Source organism: Protopterus annectens, chromosome 4.part0 (genome assembly GCF_019279795.1).
Source record: "Protopterus annectens isolate FY-2018-M chromosome 4.part0, PAN1.0, whole genome shotgun sequence".
NCBI lineage: Eukaryota > Metazoa > Chordata > Ceratodontiformes > Protopteridae > Protopterus > Protopterus annectens.
The window spans coordinates 646,834,483-646,851,060 of record NC_056733.1 but is presented as its reverse complement, the minus strand read 5'-3'; the positions used below and the strand labels follow the sequence as shown (position 1 = coordinate 646,851,060).

Sequence of the window (16,578 nt, the reverse complement as noted above, 5' to 3'; positions counted from 1 at the left end):
TCAAGGATGCCAACATTAAGTTTAGATCCCATTGTGGAGGAGGATGCTTTATAGGTGGTTTTAGGAGAAAAACTCCTCTCAAAAAGGCCTTGCATAATCTATGAGACATAATGGTATTGTCATGCAAGCCAACATGATACTTGGAAATAGCAGCCAGTTGTACTTTGACTGTAGATGACGAGGATCCTGAATGAAAAACCTCCGCCAGGAAATCTAAAACAGAATGTACAGGAGCAGTAAAGGGATCAATATTTCTGGAGTTTGCCCAAATAGAAAAACGTCGCCACTTGCTAGCATAAACAGTCCTAGTGGACGACTTCAAAGAAGACACTAAAATGTCTCTGACTGAGTCAGAAATCATCGGTAGCCTGGCTAAGGAAGGAAGTGGAGCAACCAAGCAGTGAGGTTGAGAGAATGAATGGCCCGGTGCTGCTGACCCGACTGGTGGATCAAGAGATCCGGAACTGGGTCCAGATGCCAGGGCTGCACCAGAAGGTGACGATGCAGAGATGGAAACCAAATTTGTCGAGGCCAATATGGAGCAATGAGGATCAATTTGGCTCTCAAAACGGTGGCTTTCTGAATGACTTGTGGAATCAAGGGAAAGGGAGGAAAAGCGTATAGAAGTCCCCGAGGCCAATCCTGGGTTAGAGAGTCTCTCAGGGGTTGGCCTGGAAGGGGAAAGAGAGTGAAATAATCTGGGCACTTGTTGTTTTGAGGAGTAGCAAAAAGATCGCAACAAGTAGTGCCCCACTTCAGAAAAATCTGATCCACTACAGATTGATTGAGAGACCACTCGTGAGGCATCAGAATAGATCTGCTGAGCCTGTCCGCCAATAGGTTGGACCTGCCGGGGATGTGCGTTGCTATCAGAAACCGCTGAGAAGAGATCGCCCATTGCCAAAGTCTGAGAGCTTCTCGACATAACGGATAGGACCTGGTTCCGCCCTGTTTGTTGATGTACCAGACCACGGACATGTTGTCCGTTTGTACTGCAATAGTCCCCATGGGAAGAAAGTCGTCGAGGGCTTGCAACGTTAAAAGCACTGCTCTCATCTCCAGGACATTTATGTGCAGATGGTATTCTATGGGTTGCCACATCCCGTGGACCATCCTGCCCTGATAATGCCCCCCCCCCACCCGATCAGAGAGGCATCCGTAGTGACTGTGGCAACTGGAGGAGGGGGAATAAAGGGTCGGCCCTGATGAAGAAGAGGGAAGATATCCACCATTCCAGATGAGCCCTGCGACTGTGTGACTAAGATTTCGTGCCTCATCGGGAGACTGTGGTACGACCACTGCGTGAAAAGCATCCACTGCAGAAGACGCATGTGGAAGCGAGCTAGTGGAAGGAGAACAATGGCCGCAGCCATAAGACCTAGAACCTTCAGTATAAATCTGGCTTTGATCTTGTTGCTTTGCAAAAGAAACCGAACAATTTTGGATGTCCAGAATTCTTTGATCTGTTAGTCTGGCTGACATTTTACGGTGTTTAATTCTGCCTATAAAGGTGATAGATTGGCAAGGCCGCAGAGAAGATTTTTCGAAATTTACTGAAATTCCCAAACTCCTGCAAAGCTGCAGAGTGTAGTCTCTGGTCTGAAGAAGTTGACACTTGGTGGTGGCGGAGAGGAGCCAGTCGTCCAAATAAGGAAATACCTGGAATCCTTGACGTCTCAGATGAGCTGTGACCACTGCCATGCATTTGGTAAACACTCTGGGGGCTGAAGTGAGGCCAAAGGGCAGGGCTCTGAATTGGTAATGACTGGTCCCTAGCCGAAAGCGGAGAAACCTCCTGGAGCGCCTGTGAATCTTTATGCGATAGTACGCATCCTGAAGGTCTATAGAGCACATCCAGCTGTCCTTGCCCAGAAAGGGCAGAATGGACTGAAGCGTGACCATCCGGAATCTTGCCTTCTTGACAAATCTGTTTAGATTGCTCAGGTCTAATATTGGTCTCCAATCTCCCGTCCTTTTGGGGACCAAAAGGAATCTCAGTAGACGCCGGATCCTACCTGGTCTGCGGCACCGTCTGGACGGCTCTTTCTAGGAGTTTTGAAACCTCCTGTTCTGCCAAATCCCTTTGACCGGGTGAGATGTCTGGAAGGGATTGTAGAGGTAGGAAACCTTTCGAAGGGGATTTTGTAACCCTCGGATATAATCGACTGTACCCACATCTCTTGTGATAGGGATTGCCAGGCTACTGGGTACAGTGAAATCCTTCCCCCGACTGCCTCCAAGGGTGGACAGTCGGGCAACACCTCAGGGATGTTGAAAAGGCTTCTCAGGAAGAGACTCCCTGTTGCCTTGGTTCTGAGGACCCCCCCTGCCTCTAGGGCGGCGTCTATTATTGTTACCCCCTCTGCCTCTGGGGGTAAACTGACCACGTGCGTCCGGTGTAGCTCCTTGGGCTTTACGGAACCACATCTTCCCCCCCTTCTGACCCTTGGGATATGGTCTAGAAGGAGTGGAAAACTGGACTCCAACGGCAGAAAGAGTTTTACCATCCTGCTCACACCTGGTCAAGGTATCCTTCACCTGAGGTCCGAACAAAGCCGAACCATCAAAGGGGGTATTAGTGAAGGACGCCTTAAAGGGGTCCGCAAAATTACAAAGCCGCATCCAGGCTTGGCGTCTAAGAGCAACTCCTGTGCCTGCGGCCCTGCTCGCTCCATCGGCCGCATAAGATATGAGCCGCATGGAGGAGTTAGATATGGAATTTAGGATAGCAAGCTGCGAGGTAATCTTTTCCTGAGCCCCAGCAGCAGAAGGATCCTGAACTACTTCACCCAGTTCTTTGAGAACATCTCGTTGAAGCCTGGTGAAGTGACAAAGATAATTCAGCGACGCATAGCAAAGGTCGCTGAAGAAAACATCCGCTTTCCATACCTGTCCATGGTCCTAGAGTCCTTATTAGGAGGATGGACAGGTACTGAAGGATCCGCCAGTTCCTTCTTAGTGGCAGCCGCCACCACCATAGCATCCACCGAGACACCCTTGGAAAGGAACTGTTTGTCCGAAGGGGCCGTAATGAATTTGGATGGTCTTCTGGGGACAGGTTCCACAGAATCTGGAGCCACGCCTTCCGAGCCATTACCTGCATAAGTGGGTCGAAGGCGGAGACACCCAGGAGGTGGAGGGTCGGGATCCAAAGCCTCCAGGTATACCGACTCATCCTCGGAGGGGTCAATGGAGGCCAATTCCCCCTCTGTTTGAGGAGCTCAAGGATGTCTGAAAAGGAGACATCCTCAGAGGGGACCGTGGGAACCCTCCGACTCATCTAAGTCGGTATCAGATGTAGTAGACTCAGGGGAGTCTGTGTGTTTCCTCTTACGTCCTCTTCGAGGGGTTCCCCTGCAGGATCAGGAGAAACCTCGGAAGAGGAGGAAATTCCCAGTGGGGAAACCTGGGGCGATGGATCCCTGGGCCTGAGAGCAAGAGGCTGGCAAGAGGCGTCTGCAGGCACTGATGAGGGAGGAGCTAGAGGGATAGACCGTTGACCAGGCTCAGAGGCCAGGACACTCCTCATCACCTCAAAGGCTCCCTCCCGGAGACCGGAATATCCCGCTCGAAGAAACAGGAATTCCGGCTCCAATGAGAGGGAAGGCTCCGAGGCCGATGTCGGCGCCGAGCTTACCAAAGCCGAAGCCCCGAGAGGGAGAGCGGGGTCGGACAAGGGTCCGATGCCACTAGCCCCTCGGAGTCGACAGTGGAAACCCGATGACCGGATCCCTCCAAGGAAGGCCTCAAGGAGGAGATCGGAGCCGAGGCGACAGAGCCGAAGGATGTATCGGCTCCGCATCGAAACAGTCGCTGTCCCGAGAAGCTCTGGCTCGAACTCTGGTGTGGAGTCGGAGGAGGAAGTTCAAGGGTAAGGCTATAGCAAGTCTGTTGAGACGGGCTATGGAGCATTTGGGCCAGTGCCTGAGACTTCAACAGCCTGCTTACCACCCTCTCTAAGTCGTGGTCAGACAGCCTGGAAGATCTCAAAGATCGGCTCCGATGGCTCCGCTCCGACAAAAGAGGAGCCGAATGGATACTCAGTATCGAAGGGGACCGAGATCTCTTTCGGGTCGAAGCCATCGGAGCCGAAGTCCCCTGAACTCCAGATGGAGCCGAAGGTTTCTCGGCTCCGATGCTGGATAAAGTGTCGGCTCCAGCCGGAGCCGACAAGGCCACAGTAGAGAAGGTATCGGAGCCAGCCGGCGCCGACCCTACTACTTTAACGGTAGATGCATCGGTTCCAGCCGGAGCCGATCTCGGCTCCGACGGAGCCGAAGCCACCGGAGGAGGCTTGGATACTGAAGCCTGAGCTCGGTGGTTTAGAAGGTTTCCCAGACCCTGCTTTAGAGGGAGAACCTTCTGGCTTAAGTAAGCCTCGGAGGATAAGCTTATTCCTCCTTTCCTGCAGGACTCTCTGGCTAAAAGCGTGACACAAAGCACAGGAGTCCTGCAGGTGCAAAGGCCCCAGGCAGTACACACAAGAAGTGTGACCGTCTGTCAGAGACATTTTCTGACAGCACTGGTCACACTTCTTAAAGCCTGAGACCTTGCCTTCCCTAGACATATCCTAGGAGGAAGAAACACACACAAACCCCAACAAACACACAAAATTAATCCCCTACACACAACACACAGGAAGGGATTAACCAATAGGGTTTTAGGCCTAACTAAAAACTTTATACTAAAGGTTATAAAAAAGGGTTATAAAGTTATAAAGTTTGAAAGGAAGGGAATAGGGTAGGCTGTAATATACTACAGACTATACTAAGACTAAAAGGGGAAAATAAATTCCTAACTAAGCTTTTTCTGATTTTACCAGAAAATCACTTACCTCAGCTGGCAAAGGAGACCTCTTTCGCTAAGCGGCAAACGAGATCTGAGGTAGTCCTGCCTTGCATCATGGGATATAGGGTTGCCTCGAGCTGGTAAAAGGAGTTCTCAAGCTAAGAAAGTGCCGAGTCGGAGCCGAGGATCGGCTCCGAACCCATCCAGCAAGAATGAAGGCGAGATTGACAACTTAACATTTACCTCTGGGCATGCTTGGGGTTATCAAAAAGTAGCAGAGAATCACCAGACAACTATGTAGAAGATTCTATAGGAATGAGAAGTGCACTAATTGGTTCTCTGAAAGAGTAGCTGATAAATTGACTAGACTACCAAATTACACTAAAACAAATAGTTGTTCAAATATTTTTAAGAACAGACTGTAGACTTATGGGAACAACTGTTTTGGTATATTGGCAGCAAGAAGAGCATTAATATATAAACACAAAATACGCTTATTTTGAAGTGGATACATATCCTAAGCACCATTTTGCTAGCGCCATGTTTCAGCTATCAACAGTGGAGGTGAGCATCATTTTGTTGTCATCATGTTTCGGCTAACAACAGTGGAGGACAGTGTTAAAAAAAAGAAGAAGAACAGCATGTTATATTTACCTGTGGAGTTCCCGCTCCAACTGTTGCCAAATATTTACTGTCCCCAGTCATAGCTATGGCAGCAACTCCACCTTCAGGATGGCTATCAAAAAGGGTCTGCACAGGAATGCTAAACAAAGTAAAAACAATTATGTTGTTATGATGGTATTTCATAGCTTAAAAAATAAAAATAAATTAAAGGGAAAAAAAAAAAAGCATTTACCCTGAGTAGGAATCCCAGATGATGATAAGACTCTCCAGACCTTTGTCGGCTGTTACAACCCATCTCCTATCTTCACTTACACAAACTGATGAAATAGGACTACAGTGACCCTTGGGGAGAAAAAAACACAAATAGACACAAAGTTGTGACCCTGTTAAAAAAAAAAAAAAACTGTCACACAACTAACATTTTATGGGGGCATTTCCATTATTGATGATATTAAGAACTAGAAATGTAGTCAATTTATAAGGGGAAAGATACCGAGATGCCTGTAAGAGCATGGAGGGGGGGGGGGGTAGAAACATTTGGGGAACTATGTCTTAAAATGCATATTTTACCCTAATATTTTGTACGGGTAAATATAACACATGGATATAAAGTTTAATCAACTGAGACTACCTCTAATAATTAACCCAAACAGCCTCCCTAACTGTAAAATATTCCGCCGCAACTCTGCATACTTTGTGTGTATGCAAGAATATACATGAAGATGCATATGCATACACACTGACCCCAATCTCAACACCAAAGATAAAGATCACTACAGAAATGTGTTTACATTACATTACAACCAAATCCCTGAACCACCACTTCCCCCAACACTTTTGACTACTTAAATGTTCTAACTCCAAGGTCATACAGCTTTGTGAAAAAAGAAAGCACAGCTGTGTGCAAGGTACTCTGCTATAACAGTATGGCTTCAGTGAAAGGTCATAAATCAGAACATTTAGGTTTACCTACCTTATCTATTGTTTTATTCCAGTCAGTGTTTTCATGAGCTGTGCTCATATTCATGTGAAGGCTTTAGCTAGCATCACTCCCAGCATTCCACAGTTCCTTGATTGCTGCAGCAGCTTATGTAAAGGTGGCATTATTACGAGCCTTATTCTGTTCTTTGAGGCCCTTCCCAAAGGGAATTGTGACTGTTGTAAGTTACTCTATCCACTGCAGCATATTATTATTGTAACAAATCAATGTATTTCTACAGTAAAATAATAATATAGCTATAACGAAGCTATATATTATTCTTAGGGAAATGAAGGAAAGGAATTGTTATGGTAAGCACCTAATACACATCAATACTATCTTTTTCAGGGAAGGTCATTTTGGCAAACTCATGGAAGGTAGACAGTTACAAGAGCCACTCTAGCACAGCTGTGCAAAACTCTATCCTATCCCAGGACTCTGCATCCACTCTGTTTTGTGAAGGTGCAGTACAAGCGGAACCTTCTAACATATGCTGCAGCTGCTGCATTAATGGAGTGTGCCTGTGATTGTACTGTGTCTTTTAGTGGTTTATCATATTTGACATTAAATGGAAATGCAGTGGATTAATTATTTAAGCAGACTATGTTTACTGAATGGTAACCCTTTTCCCCCTTTCTTGAATTAAACAAAGCATTATCAGTTTTCCTGAGTCCATTAATTCTCTTACTAAAATATACAAGTTGCCTGTGTATAGCCAGCAGATGTACAGTGGATAAAAAAGTGTACACACCCCTGTTAAAATGCCATGTTTTTGTGATATAAAAAATGAGATCACAATAAATCATTTCTAAACTTTTCCCACCTTTCATGTGTATATAACCTGTACAATTCAATTGAAAAACAACCAAATCTGTTAAGGGAAAAATATAAAAAAAGAAAAAACGTACAATAAGCTGGTTGCATAAGTGTGCACACCCTTAAACTAATACTTTGTTGCACCTTTTGATTTAATTACAGCATTCAGTCTTCTTGGGTACACACCTGCCATCAATTAAAGAGAATCCGATTAACTCCAAATAGAGTTCAGCTGTCCTAGTAGGATTTTCCTGACATTTACTCAGTTGCCCGCTACAATAAAAGCCGTGGTTCGCAGACAGCTTACAAAGCATCTAAGGGATCTCATTGTTGAAAGGTATCAGTCAGAAGGGTACAAAAAAATTTCCACAGCATTAAATATACCATGGAACATAGTGAAGACAATCATCAAAAAGTGGAGAAAATATGGGACAACAGTGATACTACAAAGAACTGGATGTCCCTCCAAAATTGATAAAAAGACAAGACAAAAACTGGTCAGGGAGGGTGCCAAGAGACCTACAGCAACATTGAAGGAGCTGCAGGAATTTCTGGCAAGTACTGGTTGTGTTACTACATGTGACAACAATCTCCCGTATTCTCATATGTCTGGACTATGGGGTAGGGTTCAAGACGGAAGCCTTTTCTTACACAGAAAAACATCCAGGCCCAGCTAAAATTTGCAAAACAATACATCAAGTCTCCCAAAAGCAAGTGGGAAAATGTGTTATGGTCTGATGAGACCAGGGCTGAACATTTTGGCAACAATTCCAAAAGGTACGTTTGGTGCAAAAACAACACTTCGCATTACCAAAAGAACACCATCCCCAAAGTGAAGCATGGTGGTGGCAGCATCATGCTTTGGGGTTCCTTTTCTTCAGCTGGAACTGGGGCTTTAGTCAAGGTGAAGGGAATTATGAACAGTTCCAAATACCAGTCACTTTTGGCCCAAAACCTTCAGGTGTGTACTAGAAAGATGAAGAGGAAGTTCACCTATTAACACGGCAATGAGCCCAAGCATACATCCAAATCAACAAAAGAATGGCTTCATCAGATGAAAATTAAAGTTTTGGAATGGCCCAAACCTAAATCCAATAGAAAATCTGTGGGGTGACCTGAAGTGGGCTGTGTACAAGAGATGCCCTCGCAATCTGATAGATTTGGAGCACTTTGGCAAGGAAGAGTGGGCAAATATTGCCAAGTCAAGATGTGCCATGCTGATAGACTCCTACCCAAGAAGACTGAATGCTATAATTAAATCAAAAGGTGCTTCAACAAAGTATTAGTTTAAGGGTGTGCACACTTATGCAACCAGCTTATTGTACGTTTTTTTTTTTATATATTTTTCTCCCTAACAGATTTGTTTGTTTTTCAATTGAATTGTACAGGTTATAGGTGACATTAAAGGTGGGAAAAGTTTTGAAATTATTTATTGTGGTCTCATTTTTTATATATCACAAAAACCTGGCATTTTAACAGGGATGTGTACACTTTTTATACCCACTGTAAATATTTTTTCCATCCTTCTGGCAATTTTATTGGTTGGGTTGCTCTTCTGGTGAAACCTCTTCAGTTTTAATTTGAGACAAGTTTGCAGCTTAGCTCTCTTTGTTGTGTTAAGCTACTGCACATGCTGTCCAGGGTATTTACATAGGAAAGCTATGTTAAGCCTACACATCCCTGCGACATCTGGGGTGAGACTGCCGATCACCAAAGAACCTGTGACTTGATTTGCAGGAACTAGCTTGGGATCAGTACTACTGCTTTGCTCTTGCCAAGAGACAGAGCAAATGGACAATGATTTCTGTGTGCATATGCATAGAGACCAGTAACAAGGTAGTAGCCATTAATTACCCCTACTCATCTTTCTTGACAAGAAACCTTGCTCAATTCTTCTTGGACTTTTTGCAATATGTAGTGCATTGTAACTCTCTCCTACTGTTACTGTTCCTCTAACCAAGCACTGAGTAATCTTACTAGCCTACAGCTGCCCTTCAGATAAGACGTTAAACTGAGGTCCCAGCTGCCTGAGGCGGCAGCAGTCCAGATGGATTTAAAAGATCCCATGCCTCTTACTGAAAAGAGTAAGGGAAGTTTCTCAGTGCTCCGACCAAATTTCCCCTAGTCACTATGAATGCCACTTCTGTTCTCCCCTGGAAAGGGGCAATTGGCATACTTGAACTAAACTAGTCAGCAAAGTAAAAACAAACAAACCAAGAATACACTGCATTCTCTTTTATCTGACTACATTTTTGGTGGGTACACTACTTCTCCTGTTCAGTATTACTGCTTAACAACTATGTTGCTTTTAAAGGCTATAATTATTATGTCTAGTGCCTAGTGTATTGCTTTTAGTTGCATCATTTAGGGATCAGTACCTACAAATTGCTGTAGATGGTGCACTACTGTCTTGTTTAGTATTACTGCTTAGAGGCTACTCTGCTTTTACAGGCTATAACTGTTGTGGTCAGTGCCCATTGACAGTTCTGTGGTGTCTGCAAGTATCCTGAATTATGCAAACATCTGTGACTCTAAAAATCAGCTATATAAAGTTAGCAGTTCTGTCCTTAGGACTGGTGATAATTTGGTATTTTTCCATTATCGGGGCAACACTTTAAATGCAGTTGCTGAGCTCCAAATCCAGTGTCTTGTCATGTCCTTTTGGGTCTTAAATCTAACCAGGTATGTGTAAAATATTTTATTGGATAATATTTAAAAAAGGAGATGTCGCTTCTAAATTTTACTCATACCTGGTTAGATTAAGACCCAAAAGACATGACAAGACACTGGATTCGGAGCTCAGTGACTGCGTTTAAATTGTTTCCCTCTTACATAGCAGCCAGACAAATCAAATAAAAAAAAAAAAAATGCAACTGAAACCTGGGAAAGCAGAACCTTGGTAAGACACTGATAATATATGTTATATCAGGTACATGATCACTACTTTAACTCCCGTACATTATTTGTACTTCCTAACAATGGTTATTTCCATTGTCAAGGAAACCCTTTTAACACAGTAGCTGCCACTTTAAAAAAAAAACAAACAAAAAAAAAAAAAAAAAACGCTTCACAGCTACCAGCTGTTTCATGATTCCAATCACAGCTGCCAGAAGCCAGATAACTGTAAGTAAGGAAATTGTGTTTTTGGAGAATACACGTAAAAGCGTAGTTGTAATGGGCTGCATAGTGTTTAAATTATGGAGAAATTCCTTTTTTTGTACTTTGCTGTTATCGGAGCAACACTTTAAACACGGTTGCTGAACTCCGAATCCAGTGTCTTGTTGCTCTTCATCTAACCAGGTGTGTATAAAATATTTTACTGGATAATATTTAAATAAGGAGATGTCAATTCTAAATTTTATGCAAGACCAAAAAGACATGAGAAGACACTGGATTCAGAGTTCAGCAACTGCGTATAAAGTGTTGCCCCGATAAAGGAAAAGTACCAAAAAAGTGGTACGTTTCCGTTACCAATTCTGTGATATTGATTAGTGCCCATTCTGAGGTTTAAATTCAAGCTACAGTGTTCAGATCCTATCAATCGTTCTACATTGTGATCAAGTGATCTGTATAGTATTAGACGGAAGTGACCTTTACTGTTATAGCAGTTATAATTCAACAAGTGGTTGTGTAAAATTACCATTGTTAAATACAGCCTAATTCTCTCTTTTCACAAAGTACTGTTAGATCAGCCTTCATCTAAATTAATTTCAGAGTAACACCATAAATACTTCATCCATAAACCTTCAGGGTTTATTATAGCAGTACCCTCCAACCCTTAAGTACTAGAACCCTAGTTCTTTATCTCTTAGCAACATGGCTCAACTGTCTGCCGTCATTCCATTTGTAAACAGTTTTATTGCATTAGCTGTTCTAAGGCAGTGCAGCAACTACCTTATGCTTACTAACTGTTCAGTGCTTCTATCATCTGGTAGAAAAACCTGAGAGAGTGTAAATATTTAAAAAATATGGCAGAAAGACTCTCACATCAGCTCATCTCTGGTGAGACCCGTACTTCTACAACACCACATCAATCACAACACACCACAAGGTCCAAAACGTTAGTTCAGGTGTAAAGGAAAGTTTGACAAAGCCTCCTAGAATGCAATCTAAAAGCACACAAGGCAGCACCTATTCCCTCTCTATTCACACATAATGCAAATCCACATAGCTCACCCAAGAGTTATCAGGAAAGGAGGCCTAAGGCCCACGTTGTCTGCTTCTACACAGGGAAATATTTTAGCCATAATGACTCTATATTTAGACATGGAGACTTCATACTCACTAGAATGGACCAGAACAGGGTGACTGTAAGCTGCTTGTCTGATGTTAGTATACATGATCATCAGCCTCAAGGTCCCTTAAACCAAGTATGTATGATTTACTGGCAGCTTATGTGGAGGTGAATGACCTGAGGTATTCCACCCAAAGGGACATACAGAGATATGATGGTACTTCTTATGCATGTTGTAGATCAATACGTGTGTATGTATCTTTAAGAAGCTATCCAAGGGGTTGCACAAGTGTATAAATACTGAGCATGTGCAAGCTAGACTGACATTTTCTAGTAAGCCGTTGATATGTAAGCATGTATGTTTGTAAGGTCTGTCTGTCTGTTAACTGGTTTGTTTGTACTTTACGATGCTGCGGTCCATCCTGATGTGTTTCTATGTATTACAGCATCTAAATTACCCCCGCCTGCTTGTCATATGTGTTACAGAAGGACGAGTTACAAATGTTAACTGCAGGAAAGACACTGGTCTTGAGCGGTATCATGCCTTCACCAAGAATGATGTCTAGATACCAAAACAAGGTAATTTGTTAAGTAGTTTGTGTCATTCTAAGGGGATCCTGTATGCGTTAGCCTGGGATGAAATGGTAAAATAGATTTCTTGTTTGCCAGAGAAGGCTGACACCTCTCATACCAGGGCTTCTGCATACTGGCAAAAGCCTTTGCTCCCCCCACAGTGTCTTTTTTTTTTATTTAGAATCACCCTACTGGACATTCTAACATAAACTCAAACTCAAATTTGGACAAAATCACAGTGGCATTACTCAATTCTAGGAGTCTAAATAGAAAGATGACAGAACTGAAGGCCATCCTGCAACTCAAAATATTCATATTTGTGTAGTTATGGAGACACAATTTCAGTGAAATGGCAGCACTACCTCTATACCAGGGTTTAGCACCTATCATGCCTTCAGGCCCTTGCATAACTTTGGTTGGATATCTGTATTTTGTCAGAAACACCATCACATCAAATTACCCAGGACTTCAACTTGGTGGTCCAGAAAACCCAAATCCCTTTTAACAAATCCAACAATTTCTTTACTGCTTGCTAGAGATTGCCATCAACGTCCTTCACAAATCATGGAAATTACCTTAATACCATTAAGCCATTAAATATCAAACCAAATACCTTTTTGCTAGGGGACTTCATTTACCCAAGCATTGGTAAGCACACTCGTACTTCTGGGAAATGGATATAGCCAGCATTTCCTAGACTTTGCTAATACCAATGCACTGGAGCAAATTGTAAAACTATCAACTTGAGGCTCTAATATCCCTGAGCTGGTCCTTACCAACCTAGTTCCCCTTGTATGCCACCCCACATCTCCTCACCTCTGGACAAACCTGACTACAAATCAGTCAACTTCTCTGTCAGGCCTAGCGGTACCACCTCACTACCAAATGAGACCATCTTTAGGCTCTTTGCTAGGGCAAACTCACTTTATCTTGTAGCAGATCTATGGAAATTTCTCAAAAATCCTCCTTAAGTGGACCCAATGGAAAGGGCTTCTGCATTCATTAGCACGTAAACAGATGCATACAAAAGTCAGTAGCCATCTACCTTAAATATAATAGTAAAGTCAGGAATAAACCTCTCTGGTGGAACTTCTGGGACTACTTCACATGACTGAAAACTCAAAATACTGAATTTCATTTGACTGAGCCCACAATACCCAATTTTCAAAATACCATAAACTCATTTGACCGAGTCTCATTATATTGAACGCTTACAATGCTGAATTCAAAATACTGAATTTTAAGCCATAGACGTGGTGTGTTTCCCTTCACCTGTCACTTGCTTGTGATAAAAAAATTACTGTAACTTAAAGTGCTGAATGTCAGAATACTGACAGTAGCATAGAAAGTAATGTTGTAATGTTTCTAAATGTGGGTATGTCTCCCTACATTTTTATGGGAAGTATCTAAAGTAATATGGAGAATGTTTTGTGTGCTCCCAGCAGTAGTGGCAGTATGTACAGTACTGTAAGGTAAGTAAAAGGTATATGCCCTATTCCCCACTGTAGTGCGATCCTGCAGTTAGTATATATAGCTGGGGGGGGGGGGGGGTGAGCAGGGTGCAGCCTCCCACCTAGCATGGTTTTATATTGTCCGGTTTCTGTTAGGAGGGTAAGTAGTTTTTAAGTTTTGGAAACAGCTAGTCGTTGAATGTGTTGCAAGTGTGCATGTCTATGGCTTAAAATTTTGTATTTTGAAATTCAGCATTGCAAGGATTTCAGTATAATGAGACTCCGTCAAATGAGTTTTCAGTATTTTGAAAACTGGGTACTGCGGTCTCAGTCAAATGAAATTCAGTATTTTGAGTTTTCAGTCATGTGAAGTAGATCTGAACTCCCATATTAATAAACTATAGCAGAAATTAAGGAAAATAATGAAATGTCATAAGAAATCCCCTATTCCCCTACCACAAGTCCACACTGAACCATGCCACTCTGGAACACTGCTAGAACATGTAAGCACAGAACAAGTTCACGTCACTACAGATACCAAAGGAAAAAAGAAGTTATGTACTCACCAGAGTAGCTAGACTTCATTTGTCAGCAACCTGTGGGTTTCAGATCCGATATGGATCTGAGCCAGCAGCTTTCCAAGCTAAGATCTGAGCTCCAAGCTCCTCCCCTTACCCAAAATACACTGCAACCTCCTTCCAACCCTCAGATCGAGTTTGCCACCCACAACGTGACACACATCAACCCAAGAGACATAACCTGACCTGATCACAAAGACTAGGCTTACAAGACCCAGTAAGTCTGAGTCCAAGGACTATCGTAAACCACTAAGGTCAGGGGGAAGGAGGGAGGGAAGGTTGCTGACAAATGAAGTCTAACTACTCAGATGGAACATTATGGTGAGTATATAAATTCTTTGTCTGAAGTAGTTAACTTCATTTGATCATCAACCTGTGGGACAGAGTCCCCAGCTACCAAAGACTTTGGGAGGCCCTTATGGAAGGATATTCGGGAGCACTGCAGAACCAAAAGAAGCCCTTCCTCTAGATACCATGTCAAACTTATAATGAGTAATAAAAGTGTGAGAGGAAGCCCAGGTAGCCGCTGAACAAATGTCATCCAGAGAATCCCTAGACCAGAACGCAGCAGAAGTAGCCATAGAATGAGTAGAATGAGCATGAACCGTGTCTGGTCCTGGTAATCCATGATCCTTGTACACCTGCAAAATACAAAGTGAAATCCATCTAGCAAGAATCTCCTTTGAAACTGGTTTCCCCAAAAAAGACTTGGCAAAGGAAACAGCTGAGCAGACTTACGAAAAGGTTTAGTTCTGTGTAAATTGTGACGCCCGTGCCCTGGCCCAGCAATCAAGGAGCCTGAATCCTCACCACTAATACCAGAGAGGGCATCTCATATGAAAGGAAAGGATAACAAATACACACAGTAAAGTGCAATTTCTCTTAAGAACACACAGAGGTCACAGTCAGTCTGGGGCTGGTCACTCCCTTGCTCCCCTGGTCCACAATAAGACTCCCCACTGGCACAGTTATAGGGTCCAGGTCTCAGCCTAGCTGGCAAGCTAAAACCTCCAGTGTTCTCTCTGTCCAACCAGTGCTTCGTGTCCCTGCCCAAGTAGCTAACACACACACACTTAGAGATAAGCATTTATACAACTTCACAGACACTCCTGGGAAAGGCTGACACAGATTCTCCAGCTGTGGCCCTATGCCCAGACTATACGGTAGTAATTCCTGCCACCACCAAATAATTATCAGCTACCCAAAGGCCCTTAAAAGGGTGTCCAATTATTACTGTGCAATATTATTATCCAATAGTAGTGTAACTTAAGCAATCAAGGCTTATTGGAAGGGCTTATTACAGGATCACTTATAAGTCTGCAATGTACTCTAGAGCTTACTTTATCTCTACATAAACCAGCCACAGTTGAAAAGGGTTTTAAAAAATTTAATAATAAATACTAAAAACACAAGACAATACTACTACACAACAGTGCTATTCAAGAGTTCAGAGATCACACAGAAACTTAAAATGATTCAGTAGTACAGTTCTGACATAACAGAAAAACACATAGTCTAATCTTTATAGTCCTAGCTATTTCTACAAGAAAACATACTTCTAAAATAACTTACTTAACAGAGCAGGCAGTGCTGTAGGTTGGATATCAAGACAAAAATGCTTACTAATCTCTGGTTCTCACTGTTTAAATTGAAACTCCAGTTCTGATAAACATTACATCATCTTTTTCACCCTTCCTGGAGTTCCCATGCTACACACACATTAACTGCATTTACATTCTTTTACACTTAGAGCAATAAAGGACATTCCAATTCTGGTCATTAACTTTAGCCTTAAAACAATAGGCAGGAAGCCTTTATTTAGCCGGACTGGAGCTGACTTGTAAAACATCAAAGGCAGTGATAAAATAATTTTCATTTCAAAGGACCAACAAGAATGCTTGACTTAGCTTTCTTTACAGCAGATGGCACTGTTGCCACGTTGTTTTAAGTTCAGTATTTACAAATAACAGAATTATGTATCAAATTCTATTTGGCTAGGCTGGCAGCCTTCACCCATCTCTACCCAATTTTGACATAAATAAAAGCGCAACTGTCTGTGGACATCTAGCAAATGAAGCTTGTATTCCCCATTTATTTGATAATTAGGGAAGAATACTGGGAGATTAATAGACTGATTGATATTTGACTTCGAAGCGACTTTGGGGAAGAAAGAAGGATTTGTCCTTAGAGAAACCCTATCCTTATGAAAAACTAAGTATGGGGGTTTCAAACACAAGGCTTGAAGTTCAGACACTCTCCTAGCCGAGGTGATGGCGACCAGGAAGGCTGTCTTCCACAACAAGAAAACTTTAAATTAACTGATGCTGCAGGTTCGAATGGAGGTGCAATTAAGGCCTGAAGAACCACGGTCAAGTCCCATGGAGGGGAAGGATGCTTAATCGGAGGTCTCAACAAAAAGGTGCCTTTGATGAAAGTCTTACAAATCCTAGAAGCGGCTAGTGAGCCTGAATTTTCTCCTACATGAAAATGGGATATAGCCACCAGTTGGACCTAACAGTGGAAGAGCTGGCCCCC

At 42.9% G+C, this 16,578-nt stretch overlaps 1 protein-coding gene across 2 annotated transcripts in view; it reads right to left on the bottom strand.

Annotated features, from left to right (window-relative positions):
• The window catches only part of CFAP251 (cilia and flagella associated protein 251), a 2,280,288-nt gene that overhangs the window by 1,777,976 nt on the left and 485,734 nt on the right, over positions 1 to 16,578 (bottom strand). For both annotated transcript variants that reach the window (XM_044068613.1, XM_044068614.1), the window contains exons 4-5: positions 5,645 to 5,754; positions 5,443 to 5,551 (exon numbers count right to left, since the gene is read on the bottom strand). In XM_044068613.1, the coding sequence (XP_043924548.1) occupies positions 5,443 to 5,551; positions 5,645 to 5,754 (219 nt within the window). The remainder of the gene's footprint in view (positions 1 to 5,442; positions 5,552 to 5,644; positions 5,755 to 16,578) is intronic.